This window comes from Musa acuminata, chromosome BXJ2-7, assembly GCF_036884655.1.
Source record: "Musa acuminata AAA Group cultivar baxijiao chromosome BXJ2-7, Cavendish_Baxijiao_AAA, whole genome shotgun sequence".
NCBI lineage: Eukaryota > Viridiplantae > Streptophyta > Magnoliopsida > Zingiberales > Musaceae > Musa > Musa acuminata.
Genome location: NC_088344.1, coordinates 3047580 through 3063085, shown reverse-complemented (window position 1 = coordinate 3063085; position 15506 = coordinate 3047580). Strand labels below are relative to the sequence as shown.

Here is a 15506-nt window from a genome sequence, read left to right as displayed (position 1 = left end):
GATAAACTTGAGAAATAAAATTCAATTTTTAATAAATTTTACTATTTATATTTTAAACAATATATCAAAATAGGATGTTAAAAATACATACAATAAACAGTTTTTGAAAGAGCCACATTTTTAAAATCAATCTATAATATTCCGAAACCGTAAACTATTCATAAAATAAACTAAAAATAAATAAAAATGGATGTTATGTTTAAATCATTTAAAATAGTACATTAATTTTGAGGTCTCTAAAAAACTAGCTACACCATTTTTTTTAAAAAAAATAGGAGTCTTTTTGAAGAAAATGTGTTTTTAGTATTTTTGGTAAAAATATTGAAGAAAAAACGTAAATATTATTTTCGAATATTTATATACGTCGATGTCATTTTAAAAAATAATGACGTGGATTACACATTTTTCTACATCTTCCAAATTTTTTTATAATTCTTATAATATTTAACATAATCCAAAATAATATTACATATACTTTTTTTTTTGCATTAACCTTAATATTTGCACCGAAAATAATGTCTTGATTACATCATCTAATTTTCGGAAAATGTAGAATTTTTTTTCATTTATAGCATGTTGAAATGAGGAGAATTTGTTAATTGATGACGAGATGTCGGATTATCGATCTTCAATAAATTTTTTTTCTTTATATATTACCATCTCAAACCCCTCAAATATTTGTCTTCTCCAAATCACATTATAGCAGTAATACACAACAATCTAAATTTTGATAAAATTATCAATAAAAAATACTTTTAAAACAAAAAAAATCATAAGGACTAATTACATATTACATTTTATAATTAGTTTTTTTTTTATATATTTTAATTCTTATATTTTTAAAAGTTATCTTATGATCCTTATACTTATGAAAGTAAAATATTGAACCGATTGTTCCAATAAAATTTATATCTTTTTAAATTTTTAATAATATAAAATCATCATTTTAATCCTGGATCTCAATATTTCACTTTTCATAAGTATTTGGGATCTCAATCTAACTTTTGAAATTACAGAACCGTGATACTGAAAATAACTTATTACAGTGGATAATATGTATAATTAGTTTAAATTATAAAGAAAGAAATAAACGAATAAGATAATTAAAAGATGATGTTAATAAAATATCATTATTTATCTTATAAAAACTCTAATTTTATGCAACTTTCCATATGAAAATATTTTTTATTTATCATATATGATTATATATATTTTTATATCTTATATTTAATCGTTTATTATTTTTAATTATATTTAGCAAAAGATTCATGCAATCAATCTTAAATAATCGAGATTTATGGTCTTGCTACTGCTATAATATATATATATATATAAATAATAATTTGCTAGAGACAGTAACTATTATTTTATCAATCATATTATAAATATATAAATATTAAATAAATATAAAATGATGTTTAGGTAGAACTTACGGATTTATTGTTATTATAGTAAGTATGATATTGGTGGGGGCGACAGTAACTATTATTTGGTCGATCACATTATAAATTATAGAACTATTAAATGAACATAGAAAGATGCTAAACCACTCAATCTCGTCCGGCACACCTCAGCCAAGAACAACACTTTTCCGTAACCTTTAAACTACCCGCGTGACGATTGGATATCGACGTGAGACCCACTGGCGACCCCACTAATCCGGACTCGGGCGGGCCACGTTTGTACCTTCCTTTTTCTTTGTTAATTCTCTCCTATTGGACGCTGTTTTGGTCGCAAGCGAATGCGAACGCTTCCTCGGAGTTGCATTCATCGAAAGCACTAGTTTCCTTCGAGCGAGAGGCGCTTCACGGTCGCATGCGTTCGCATGAGTTCTCGGTTTAAAAGACCGTCCTCGGGCTCTTCTATTTCCATCGCCATCGACCTTCTTCCTGACCACAGCGACCTCCTTCGAAGCTTTTCCGACTCCCCCACCTCTTCCTAGGGTTAGCGTATCGATCGATCTCAGGTGCGATTACTCTCGTTCCTCGCCTCCCCTCCCTTCTCCTTACCCTACTTCTTCCTTGTTTGATCCATGGGCTTGGGGCTCCCATGCTATGTTAGGGTTTGACTCGATCCCCTTGCCTTCCTCCCCTACCGGGTGATCGCGCGCAGGGTTCCGATTCGTGTAGGATTCGGTCGAGGGGGATCTGGGGCGCAGCGGAGGATGTCGATGCACGAGAGGAAGACGATCGATTTGGAGCAGGGATGGGAATTCATGCAGAAGGGCGTCACCAAACTGAAGAACATTTTGGAGGGGCTCCCCGAGCCGCAGTTCAGCTCAGAGGACTACATGATGCTCTACACGTACGTTGTGTATCGTCATTCAGCCTCCTTAATTTTGATTGTCCTTCAATGTCTTTCTGTTGATCATGGGTTTTGTTGCCCTCGATGTTGGATCAGGACTATATACAACATGTGCACACAGAAACCGCCGCATGATTACTCCCAACAGCTATATGACAAGTACAGAGAGTCGTTTCAGGAGTACATTACTTCCATGGTGAGCATAATTCATTTGCCTTGGATTGCATGCATTCTCAAAAAATAAAAAGATGAAAATTTGTTCCGTGCCAACCTGTGTTGTTATGAGATTGAAACTGGTTATGGCTAACATACATGAGATTGAATATTAATAAAAGCCAAAAGTTTAACATATTAAGTTGTGGGCTAGACTCATCACATGTCATCCAACTCTTCCAATCCTTAGTAACGTGAGATTATTCTTGAGTCCATTTCTTTTATCATCTTAGACACATAAATATTTCTAACATCTTTTTCCCGAGCATCTATACCGTTATCTCAAGGGTTTAAACTCATACACATCTTTCATACACATCTTTCAGGCACCTCATGCATATAAATATTTCTAACATCTTCTTATTTTGTGTTTGGGTTAATTGTCTTCCTTGTTTCTACAATGGTTCAAACTCATCCACATCATTCTTGCGCCACATTGCGTCTACCTGTTATAATATCACTCATCTTCATTAGCTTGACTTGGGTTGCATAGCTTATATGATTCATTTGGGTTATCTAAATTAGCTTCAGTCAGTCCATCTGACTCAATCTTTTTCTTCAATTCTCATTTGACTCAATCTTTTTTGTTCATTTTTTATTCATTTATATTAAAGTTTGTCCACTCGGCTATGATATCTCATTCTGTCTTATTGAAACTGGTTGGAGCTAACATGTATGAGCTTGGACACTAATGCAATCCAAAAGTTTAAGCTATTAAGTTGTGGGCCAAACCCATCGTATATCACTGGCTATTTTTTTATTCCATCTCTTTTGCATCTCAAACATGGATATTTCCAACATATTCCCCTTTGTTGTGTGGATTGATCATTTTCCCCTTTATTTTGAGAGTTCAAACTCACGCATACCTTTCTAGTACATCATACACATGAATGTTTTCAACATTATTGGAATACTAAATTTAACTTTATGTTTACATAATTAGTTGCTTTGAAAGTTTTAGTAAAATTAGAAATCCTTGTTTTAGTTGAAGTTAAACTCTTCGTTTGACCCCTCTATACATAGTGGGTAATGTAATGCATGAAGAGATAAAAAGCGAAAGTGGTAACGAAGAGAGGCTGAAAGATATAGGGTCTAACTGATAGATTTTAAAGCTACTATGATGAATAAGAGGTTTTATTTTCAGTGTCTCTGTTATTCTCTTTTATTATCCTTAACTTGTTGAAACCCACCACCCTTTTCAAGTAATTTTCCTGCAGTTCTATGTGATCGAGTAGGGACTGAACTAGCCTTGGAATTAGTTTTTCTTGTTGAAATCTTCAGACAATTAGTTTCTAATCATGCAGATTGACTAATTAGTTAGTTTCATACCACTGATCTGTCTCTTGATGAATTGGTTCTACAATTCATTTGAATTAAATTTGTGTTCAAGTATCATATGCATTTGTTCTTTAGTTTGTGAAAATTTACTCATGTGGCATACTGTTCTAAGACTCTTTTATTTTGTAAATTCAGCTTTATGCATAGGAGTGTTACTCAAAATACACAATATGAACCATTGTGATGTATTACTGGTTTTGATAATCTGTGCCTTGATGGTGATCCTAAGTCCTACTAGATTGCATTTTGTGGGTGTTCACCTGCCATATTTCATAGAGGCTGGGTTATTGTCTATGTTGATTACCTAAACAAGCACTTAAAACTTTGTTTTTTCCTAAAGAATGAAGTGCTGATCTCAAAAAGAGAAAAAAGAATGACAATGTAGCATTTAGCTATCCAAACATATTCATTAAATATTAAAACTGAGGTTACTGCATCATTAAATGTTGTCATATTTAATTTCATGTGATTAGCAGTATCTCGGGCAACTTCTTTGATTAAAATAATAATAATAGGTGCTTCTTTACATGGGTTTTGTGGAAGTGCTGTAGACCAAGATCTGATTCTTTTCTAATGAATGTATCATTTCATATTTTGGGCCGATGAGAAAATTATACATCATTACATCATCTATTAAACAATCGCTTAGTAAATACTACAGTATGATTTTGATTTTCATCAAACCATAAAAAGATCTTCCAGTTCATTAATTTCATTACTAAACTAGGCTTGAACTGGTTTTCTTAATGGTCTTCTTCTCTCGTTACTTCTATTAAGTCCGCAAGGATGTGGATAAAATCTTGGGAGATGTTCTGTGAGTATTTGGCTAAATTAGACTACGAGTAGGTTAGTGAAGCTTGGAAGTGACAGAATGTTACAATTGTGACACCTCTAGTAAGTTTTTCTTCAGTCTAAGAAGGGACAAGGCCTCCCAAGCTAACAATAAAGAATTAAGTTACTAAATAAACTACTCAAAAAGGGACAGTGTGGATGCCAGTTTACGTTGGACCAGTAAATGCCAGCTGGTACGTACCAGTTCAAGCAAAATGACAGACCTTGATGGTGGATATGAAAAGATGTTCAAATTTTTGAATAATTACTAGAGAATTAATTTACTTGCTTTTTAGATACATCTTTGATCATGTTTGATAATCATGTTCAAAGATGGTAGTGCATACGAAGAAAGGTTCAAAGTCTTGAGTGTTGAAATAGAACAAATTAACTTGCATTTAGATAATAGGTATGATACGCACCAGTGGGTATTTGCCCGTCCAAGCAAGGACTAGTATTGGAGCACATGGTATGATGCTGGTCAACGTAAGTCTTTTAATATAAGTTTGGCTGATATCAGGTGGTTTGGGCCGATATACTTTCCGACCATTACTGTACTTGTTCACTAGATTACCAAAACTGGTATTGGATCAAAATTTAAATCATTGTTAGATGCATATATGATATATCATCATTCTTTTATGTAACATATGAAATTTCTTTTTGAGTATAAAGCTGTGGCTTGATTAAAAAGTTTACTCTAAAATACATAAAACTCTTGAGTGATACCATTGTTATCAGAATTTTATTAGAGCTTCCTTCTTTTTTTACTCAGGTTTTGCCATCTTTGAGAGAAAAGCATGATGAATTTATGTTGAGGGAACTAGTCAAAAGATGGTTAAATCATAAGGTTATGGTCAGGTGGCTTTCACGTTTCTTTTATTACCTTGATCGTTATTTCATCGCGCGAAGGTCGCTTCCACCACTGAACGAAGTTGGGCTTACTTGCTTTCGCGACTTGGTACATTCCTTCTTTTGCTGCATTGCTGCTGTCTGTAACATGAGATTACACATTCTCTATGATTCAAGCATTGCTTCATTATGTTTGAGTTCCTTAGGGCCTCTCTTTGTTTTAGGTTTATCAAGAGATTAAAGGAAAAGTTAAAGATGCAGTCATTTCCTTGGTAAGTTGGTCACCTTTTCTTTCCACTATTGGTCATTTTCATCTATATAGCCAGGCTTGACCGTGGTTGGTCTTCCAAGCAGATTGATCAAGAGCGTGAGGGGGAACAAATTGATAGAGCTTTATTGAAGAATGTCTTGGACATTTTCGTTGAGATTGGGTTGGGTAACATGGACTGCTATGAAAATGACTTTGAAGCAGATCTGCTTAAAGATACTGCAGCTTATTATTCTAGGAAAGCTTCAAATTGGATTCTAGAAGATTCATGTCCAGATTACATGTTAAAGGTATTTCCTATCATAATTCGCATGAATATATTCAATTATCTCACAGTGAGTGTGTTTGATGCCTTATGTGGCCTTTTTTTAGGCTGAAGAGTGCTTAAAGCGGGAGAAGGATAGGGTTGCTCATTACTTGCACTCTAGCAGTGAACAAAAGTTGTTAGAGGTATATTCTCCTTTGTCATTAGCACCATCTAGCTGAGGTGATCAGTGACCTAAATGTGTTTTTATGTTAAAAAGAATGGATATTTTGAAATCTTGATACTCGAGGACTTAATATTGTGCTATGTGGAACAATAATGAGTATTTTCAGCAAGATACTTCCATTTTTGTCTTTATATTTTCATCATCAAATTTTCATTTATTTGTAGAAAGTGCAACATGAGTTACTATTTGCATATGCAAGCCAACTTTTGGAGAAGGAACATTCTGGGTGCCATGCCTTACTTCGAGATGACAAGGTGCCTGTACCTCTATAATGCATATAAGTGATTCTTGTTATGAGATATTAATAAGGTTTGATGACCATGCTTCTATTTGCATTTCAGGTGGACGACCTCTCTCGTATGTATAGGCTCTTTTGCAGAATACCTCGTGGCCTAGATCCTGTTTCTCAGATATTTAAGCAGGTTTCTTTCTGATATTTCATGTTCGAACTTTATGGAGCTTCAGTAAAAGTTTAACTTGCAATGTGATTTCTGACTCATCACTCTGGTGCAGCATGTGACCGCTGAGGGTACAGCATTGGTTAAACAAGCAGAAGATGCTGCAAGCAACAAGAAGGTAGGCTTTCATTGTCTTATTTTGATAATTTTGTGCACTTGCATATTATTCAATGTCTTAAATCTTAATAAAGTACTGATCTTATTATGCCTTTGTAGATACAATTTATAGTGTTAATTTTCAAAATAATTTTGTATGATAAAGTCTATTCAAAGTAGTCAAAATGGATTCTTGTCTGAACTATTGCTCTTTGCTCTTAATACACAGCATTTGCTATTAGGACTTTAGCCATGGAGTTTTGTTGAGGCCCTCGAAGGCAATCTCATTATTCGCTTGTCAAACTTAGAGCAATAAAATTTCTTATTGTTGTTTCTCTCAAATTCTATTTGAACTGCTCTACATCTCCTGATACTCACTTTTTCTAACTTGGTTTCTTTTAACACTGTCAAACCAACTTAAAAGTCTTCTCTCAGTCATCCTCGATTTTAACAACGACTATGTTCGCAAATGTATGTATTTATTAATCATCTTGTGTAAGCACATTTGTTTTAACATTCTACTGGCGAAATTATACCAACTTTAGGAACATTTTGGAAGTTGTTATGAGGTGGACTGAGAGAAGGTATGCAAAAATTTTAGAGTTTAAGAGAATTGAGCTATCTTGAGGTGTCCTTTGCACTTGGCAGTAACTCTTTTGGCACAAGAACTCAGTACTTGCTAAGAATGATTCGGAGCAAATTTTCTGTGGAAGCATATTCCTTTTTGTTAAATTTTGTTGTGTTCATTAGTAAGATAGTGGCATCATTCTTGATATGCATTGTGTTTATGTTGTCATGACAAATTTTTGTTATCATGGCATTACTTCAATTAGCTAACTGTCCTTGTTATTCAATTTCGTGAATTCTGATTATGTTGCACAGCTCTTAGAAGTTCTTTGTTTTGTAATAGCTGAGTAAGAACACAGAAATGACTATGGTAACAAGAGTTGAACTTTCTCTTTTTAGTTGTTTGCAGTGGCATAGTGGAATAGTGTTTTATGATTTATCAATGTCGTGGAATACTTTCATGCACTCTATGTGATATACATTTTGTTGTGTTTGGAGAAAATGAACATCTACTTCAAATGGTGTTGCAGAACTGATTGTGCTCACCCTATGTTAGTTATATTGGTTTATGACCTTTATCTTCAGCTTTGTTTGATTTGACAGTTGTATCGCTTGTTTTATTTTCTTTCATGAGTTGCATCCTTTGTTATTTCTGTTTTTGTGTATATCATGCAGTCATCGTTTTAGCTGCTTGTTCAGATGCCTACTTTATTAACATTTCTGGCATTATAATCTATGCAGGCAGAGAAAAGGGATGTGGTTGGCCTCCAAGAACAGGTAGATTGAAACACTTTGATAAGTACTTTCAGACAAGTTGATTGGTTACTATTTGAGAATCAGAAATTATAATCTTTGGTTTCCAGGTTTTTGTCAGAAAGGTTATTGAGCTGCATGACAAGTACTTGTCTTATGTGAATGACTGCTTTCAGAATCATTCCCTTTTCCATAAGGTTTGGTTTATGATGCACTAATGGTCAAGTTGGTTTTTTTGTTGTTGTACTTTGCATAAGTCTGTTCTGTCCCTTTTAGGCACTCAAAGAGGCTTTTGAGGTTTTCTGTAACAAAGGTGTTGCAGGAAGCTCAAGTGCTGAGTTGCTGGCGACTTTCTGTGATAATATTCTTAAGAAGGGTGGAAGTGAGAAACTCAGTGACGAAGCAATTGAGGAGACACTTGAGAAAGTAGATACCTTATTTTACTGTCTTTGCATCCGTGTCTCTTCCCTTTCTCTTCTTATCCTATGTTTCTCCCTCTCTTGTTTGGCCCTGTTCTTCTCTCCTGCTGTAGTCTCAACTTTGGGATGCCATCAAACACATATTTTGTATTTGCAGGTCGTGAGGTTGCTTGCTTATATCAGTGACAAAGATCTGTTTGCCGAGTTCTATAGGTATAGTCACTTGTAGAATCTTCTATGTTCATTTACATTTATGTGACTTCAGTGCTTGCTACTTTTTTCATCATTGCTGTTCTCCTATTGAGGAATCAATCTGCAGGAAGAAGCTTGCTCGGAGGTTGCTCTTTGACAAAAGTGCTAATGATGACCATGAGAGGAGTATTTTGACAAAGTTAAAGCAGCAATGTGGAGGACAGTTCACCTCAAAGATGGAGGGCATGGTATGTAGCACCATGCTTATGTTTTAGATGGATATAATTTAGTGGCTTAGAGTCTTTGGTTTGTCTTTGCAGGTGACTGATTTAACGCTTGCCAGAGAAAACCAATCTAATTTTGAGGACTATCTCAACATTAATCCTCAGGCAAATCCAGGGATAGATCTCACTGTCACCGTTCTGACAACTGGATTCTGGCCAAGTTACAAATCATTTGATCTCAACCTTCCTGCTGAAATGGTTTGTCGACCATCTTAACAAGTGAAAATTTGTCTTCCAATTGATCTCTCATTGTCCTATGAAAACTGGAAACTATCTCGGAAGATGGCATATCTTTGGAATATGCTCTAGGCTGAGCAAAGGAATATTAGTTAGGATTGGCCTAAATTAATCAAATGTTACCTTTTTCATATAGTACCTGAATTCTATATTATTTTGTACAAGTATTTCATAACTTGTTATTTGCATGTTAGTTCCTGATATCCGCCTTTGTTGTGCATTTTTGGTCATAGTTAGTCTAAATACAGATTTAAGGAGTATACTAGGATTATTATTTTATTCTAAATGAAAAAGATGTTTTAGGAAAATTTGATGCAAAATCCAATGAAGACATTTTTCTTAGTTATTCCTCTATGTCAAAAAGCTTTCTCTATGTCTAAAACTTTTTGTGTCTTTAATAAAAGAACTTTGGTCATAGAGGAATCTATTCATGTTGTTTTTAATAAGCTTCTCAAATTAAAAAAAAATGATTTTGATAATGATATTAATTTTGATGCTTTAAATTTGAATGAAAACTCTTCTCCCCCAAGCAACTTGGACGCATTTTCTTTTTTCCTAAATGACATCCACTTCATAACACAAATAAGGGCAACCTTACTCCCATATGCTCATCAAATCGACCAAATATAGCCACTTATACTCCTGCAGATGTTACTTTTCAGTAAAAAAATAAAAGAAACTGTTCATCAAGTTAGCAATGAGCCTGACCCTTACATGCAAATATGCCTTCGCATCCCGATTGCTTCCTCTGTATTCGCTTAGTGTTATGATGATTTTGGTAGAGACTATTCTTTACCAATATCTTCATGTAGTGTCTTCTTGAAGAGCTTATTTATATTTGATATTCTTTGATATTTCAAAGAAAGATGGAGATAAATTAAAGAGAAGAATCTCCAGGCCTTCTTTTTCTTTTTTTTTTTCAATCAAACCCAAAACTTAGGGCTTAACTGAACTTGGGCTACAGACTGGAACTGGTATGCACAGTGAAGCAAGATTAAGGGACTATCATGTAAGCAATGACTATTTCAGAATTTGTATATAAATAACAAATGTTTTAGGGAAGGATATGTTAAAAAAAAAGTTATTTTACCATTTATTGATTAAATGCTAAGCGACCTGCTTTGGATTTTTCTGATTTCAGGTAAAATGTGTAGAAGTTTTTAGAGAGTTCTATCAGACAAAAACCAAACATAGGAAGCTTACATGGATTTATTCTTTGGGGACATGTAACCTCATTGGAAAGTTTGAGCCCAAGACAATGGAGCTTATTGTCACAACTTATCAGGTATCTATTGAATTCCACTTTTATTCATGTTAAATAAACATGGATGCCAACAGGAAGCATTCTCGTATATTTTGTGTACAGGCGGCGGCTTTGCTTCTTTTTAATGCCTCAGATAGATTGAGTTATTCAGAGATCATGGCTCAGCTTAACTTGACCGATGATGATGTTATTAGATTGCTTCACTCCCTTTCTTGTGCCAAGTATAAGATTCTCAATAAAGAGCCATATACGAAATCTATTTCTCCGAATGACGTCTTTGAGTTTAATTCCAAATTCAGTGACAAAATGAGAAGGATCAAGGTCTGGATTCTGGACAATTTTTTCCATTTTAAAGCAGCAGAAAATGTCCCTAGCCTGTTGCTTCTGGTTTTCAACCATCTTTGGTTTCATTGGTTCTTCTTGCCTACAGATACCTCTTCCACCAGTGGATGAAAAGAAGAAGGTAATAGAAGATGTTGACAAGGATCGAAGATATGCTATTGATGCCTCCATTGTGCGCATTATGAAAAGTCGTAAAGTTTTGGGCCATCAACAGTTAGTGATGGAATGCGTCGAACAGCTTGGTCGCATGTTCAAGGTGCTTGCTTATTCTTTATTTTGATTATTTCATAACATAATGTATGGCTATTTTATGAACTAGAAAATCTAATACGGCTTCTTTTTCGCAAGGCTTTTTATGCTTATAACATCTATTAACCCTGCGTTTTCCAAGTTGGTATATTGAGTTGACCCTAAATAATCAGTAGCTATAACCTCTTGTTCCCTGTATTATCCACCATTGACATAGCAATGGAAGTGTTTCTGTGTGGCCGTCTACTGTTTCCATAGTAGTGGCACCAATCGTGTTGGCATATTTCTAATCATCGAAAATGATTGATGCAGATTTTAAGGAGAAATATAGGTTGATCAGTAACAGACCGCTTTTACATATATCTCTCATCGATTTTCTTGCTGTCTTGAATTTTCAATTCTGCAGCCTGACTTTAAAGCAATTAAGAAAAGAATAGAAGATTTGATCACCAGAGAGTATTTAGAGCGGGACAAGGACAACCCAAATCTTTTCAGATACCTGGCCTGATTGATCTGATCTCTCTGGAGAAACACACGCCCTTCCACGTCTTTCAGGCTCCCAGCAATGTCGACCATGAAGCTAATAAAGGCTGTTGAAATCTATAGCTGCACAGGCTGGAGATTGCTAACAAAATTTCAAGACTTTGGTGGCAACTTCCTTTGTATATTCATCTGTTTCAAGTAACTGCTTCGACTTCTGCTCCAAAGGGAAGCACCGTGTGGTATGAAATTCCTGTACTGGAATTGTGTTGTTAAGGAATTTGATACTGTAATCATCGGATGATCCCTGACCTTCTTCAAATATTCTATTCTATATTTTTGTTCAATGTCATCTGGTAATTATGTTATTGTAATCTTTTGTTTAGCATCTGTACTTCTGATTGACCTTATCCTGCCTTCGTAGGCCCTGTTGCTACCAATGTGTTGCCAGCTTCTTGAAGTAGAAATTTTTGACTTTTTTTTTAATTAGGTTTCATATGATTTATTGTGATGGAGAATGCAGTAGACGGAAGCTTGGCTGTGATTTGAACTCCTGTCATATCTTTTTGCTTAATTGTGTTTTCCATATCTAAATGATAAACTCGTACATCCATAATGATCGATGGCATATGCATACACTTTTTCTATGTGCACGCAACTTCGATACATCGTCATATTATGGTCATTTAGAAAGAAAAGCAGCACAGTCAAGAAGTAAGTTCCATTTCAATTATATGAACTGACACATTATGTCTCATTTTCATCAGGAAAATAATATTATAAATGAGTAGATTCTTTCACGACATCTCTATAACTTATTTTCATGCATATTGCACGATCAATATATATATATATATATATATATATATATATATATATATATATATATATATATATATATATATATATATATTCTGCCATGAACTCGGCATTGTGCGTACTCAGAGCCACAGAGCGCCTGCATCCCGAAGCAGCGGCACCAAATTGCCACCGAGGTGGAGTTGCATGATCCTGTCCGTGGAGCCAACCAGCCTTCCGCCGATAAATATGGCGGGCACCGGCGGCTTCCGCCCCAGCAGCCCAACGAGCGCCCTCTCCATCTCCGCCCCGCTCGGGTCCTCGTCCAGCTCGTGGATGGCCGCGTCGACCCCGAGCTCACTGAACAGACTCTTCACGCTGTAGCACATGCAGCATGAGCTGAAGCTGAAGACCGTCACCGCTCGCTGCGACGCCAACCTCATCACCTTCTCCATCGCAGCCACAAGTCGAAGCGAGGTAGGTAGGTACCTGGAGCTTTGTGCACATTCTGCTCTTGGTGTGACTTGTTTATATAGGCGCATATCATTCCGTTTCTTCTGCTACTGCATCTGCTCACATATTGTTTCAGATCCAAGTTGGTAATGGCAGGAGTCGGATAATGTTCTTCTCTCTCTTTTAGCAGCCAGGCGCACAGATAAGGCTAAGGCTACTCTAACAGGAATATTTGCAAGGCAAATCCTGAGTAATGTCAATTCTGATGCCAAAAGGATTCTTGCATTCTGATAAGGTTTGAATTCCCTCTTTATTGTTTAAGATTTTTTTGTCCTCAGGTTCCAGTTTCTGACATTAGTACACCGGAGATGTTACAAGATGTCTGAAACAAGGAGCTGGGTTTGGAGAAGAATAGATACCCTGTTTTGCTCTCCACCACGACAAGCTGAAATGGTTTGTTTCACGTCAATTACATGACCTGAGATGCATTTGACTTTCATGTTAAGCATTCTAGATTGCCTCTTTTTGGGAATCAAGATGCTTATCATCATGCATTGCTCAAAATTCCAGTAAAACTGATATGTTATCATCACAGTTGTTGTGATGCTAATGCTTACAAGTTTACTCTTATCGATCGGTTAGTGTTGTGACATCTATACGAGATGATTTGGAACCAATCTGATGCTTCGTGGAGAAGAAAGAGGACACAAAACAATGGAAGCAACAGTCGGTGTACAGCAGCATTTGCAGTAGCAAACAATGATGGGGAATCGATACCCATAGAGTTAGCTGGATCCAAGAATGGGTGGGTCGGAGATGAAGAGGTATGCGTTGCATCCATGTCAACTTTCTCGGATGGGCTATGTTCCAAATTCTACTAAGCTTTTCCTTTCTCTTATAGCCGCGTATCTCAGAAAGGAATGAAGTAGCTTCGATGAGAGGAGGAACAAAGAGCCACCAATCTGTCCGTATCCCTAAGCCATAACTCACATCATTTCACCACCAATCAAATCTTTTATGCTCCAACCAATCTTTTTCTATGGATTAGGATTCCTTTTGCGCCAGTTTGTACATGATGTGCAAAATATATGAAAAGGAGTTGGTATAAAAGCTCACAACACTTGTTTTCAGAACAAATTGGATTCCACAAGAAGAGAATTTTTAATGTTTGAAAATGACAAGTAGGGCACAACCAAATCATATCATATGGAGATTATTTTATACAAAATTTTATAATTTCTTTTACGATCATACTCGAACATCCAGCTTAGCTCATAAAGACTTTGATAGTTTATCGTAAGATCCTAAGCTTGATTTTTATCTTCGTCGGTCGGTTTCTTTTTGCACACAAAAGAATTCACCGAACATTTTTACTCGGTTAAAGATCTTATACTGGCTTGTTCTAATGTCCTGCATTTTCTCAGTTCTCATAATCATCAATCAACTGCTTTTGGAAGGATCTACAGCAAAGTTATAAATACAAGAGGAAAAATAATAATAAAACCTCAATACAGTTGATCATTTGCATCACTTCAAGATAAAGAATCTTGATGATCTCTGATAAACAGTTCAAACTGCTTATGTTGACTTCATTTCTAAATTGTTTTGTTTCACTAGCATGTTTAATTATTACATTTATTGTTCTTGTCTCATCTGCAGAATTATATCCAACAGGAACAAAGGAAAGAAAAGGGTTGAGTGAAGCTGACAGCAGCCTTTGGGTTCTTGAGGAGTCAAAGATGGCATCAATTACTTAAACTTCCACTTGCTCTCTTAGTTTTTGGCCTTCTGCAGCAATTTGAAGGTTTCTGAAGCACAAAACTTACATCTTTTTCCTTCCATGGCTGTAATCTGGGATTCCACATAATGGAATTGGAATTGGAATTGGAGGAACTTGTTCTTTCCTGTCTGCCCTGCTCTGAAAGAAGATGATCACTGTGCAATGATGAGACACATTATTCTTCCTTATATAATCTGATCATGGAATAAGACTTTTCTGTAACTTGTGGAAGATTAAGCTCAACAGGGAGGGAAGAAAGATTGTAAGGAATGCAGTAATTATCTACTTACTTCCTTTTGACTTTTGGCTCATCTGCTTTGATGAGAGCTGACAACAAATCAGAGTAGGTGACATCCAATTATTATTTTTTTACAGCTATTTTTTTGAAATGGTAGATCAATGATCATTAGGTGTTTGAATAGAATAATTATATATAAATAAATGCCTTTTTTTTTTTGTACAAACTTGGCATTAGAATATTCAATCATAAAAAATAATATATGTATTTTTTTTAATTGGAGTTTTCAATTTTTCATGAAATTTTAATTTATTCTTAAATAAAAAGATACAATTACATATACATCCCTTTAAAATTAGTAATTTTTCTATTTCCTCTTCAAATTTAAGTCTTTCAATATATTTTTGTATAATGATGTGAAACTTCAAATTGATATTAATACCATTTTTTGAAAATATTAAACAAGATGAAGGTTGAAATGATTAATAAGAATAATTAAAATATTTTAGACATTTTCACTTTTATTATTATTATTATTTGATTCAATATCAATAATGGCTTTGTTAACAATAGTTAACTTGAGTTTATTTAAAGGATCA

General features: G+C 35.0%; 2 protein-coding genes across 3 annotated transcripts; one reads left to right on the top strand and one right to left on the bottom strand.

Annotated features, from left to right (window-relative positions):
* The first annotated feature begins 1814 nt into the window (after positions 1-1814).
* On the top strand, positions 1815-12012 carry LOC135616643 (cullin-1-like). Of its 2 annotated transcripts, none has more exons than XM_065116040.1 (20): positions 1815-1966; positions 2113-2304; positions 2401-2500; positions 5462-5647; positions 5763-5810; positions 5893-6096; positions 6179-6256; positions 6462-6551; positions 6639-6719; positions 6811-6873; positions 8160-8195; positions 8282-8368; positions 8448-8597; positions 8748-8803; positions 8910-9030; positions 9103-9264; positions 10445-10588; positions 10670-10888; positions 10998-11165; positions 11565-12012. In XM_065116040.1, the coding sequence occupies exons 2-20, from the start codon at positions 2165-2167 to the stop codon at positions 11664-11666; spliced, it is 2235 nt and encodes a 744-aa protein (XP_064972112.1). In that variant the 5' UTR covers positions 1815-1966; positions 2113-2164; the 3' UTR covers positions 11667-12012. The 2 variants fall into 2 exon arrangements, with proteins under 2 accessions (XP_064972112.1, XP_064972111.1); XM_065116039.1 differs by having other exon boundaries at positions 2062-2304.
* Positions 12013-12579: 567 nt separating this feature from the next.
* Positions 12580-12891, bottom strand: LOC103990717 (putative glutaredoxin-C14). The gene has a single exon (XM_009409959.3). The coding sequence runs from the start codon at positions 12889-12891 to the stop codon at positions 12580-12582; it is 312 nt and encodes a 103-aa protein (XP_009408234.1).
* Between the last annotated feature and the right edge of the window lie 2615 nt (positions 12892-15506).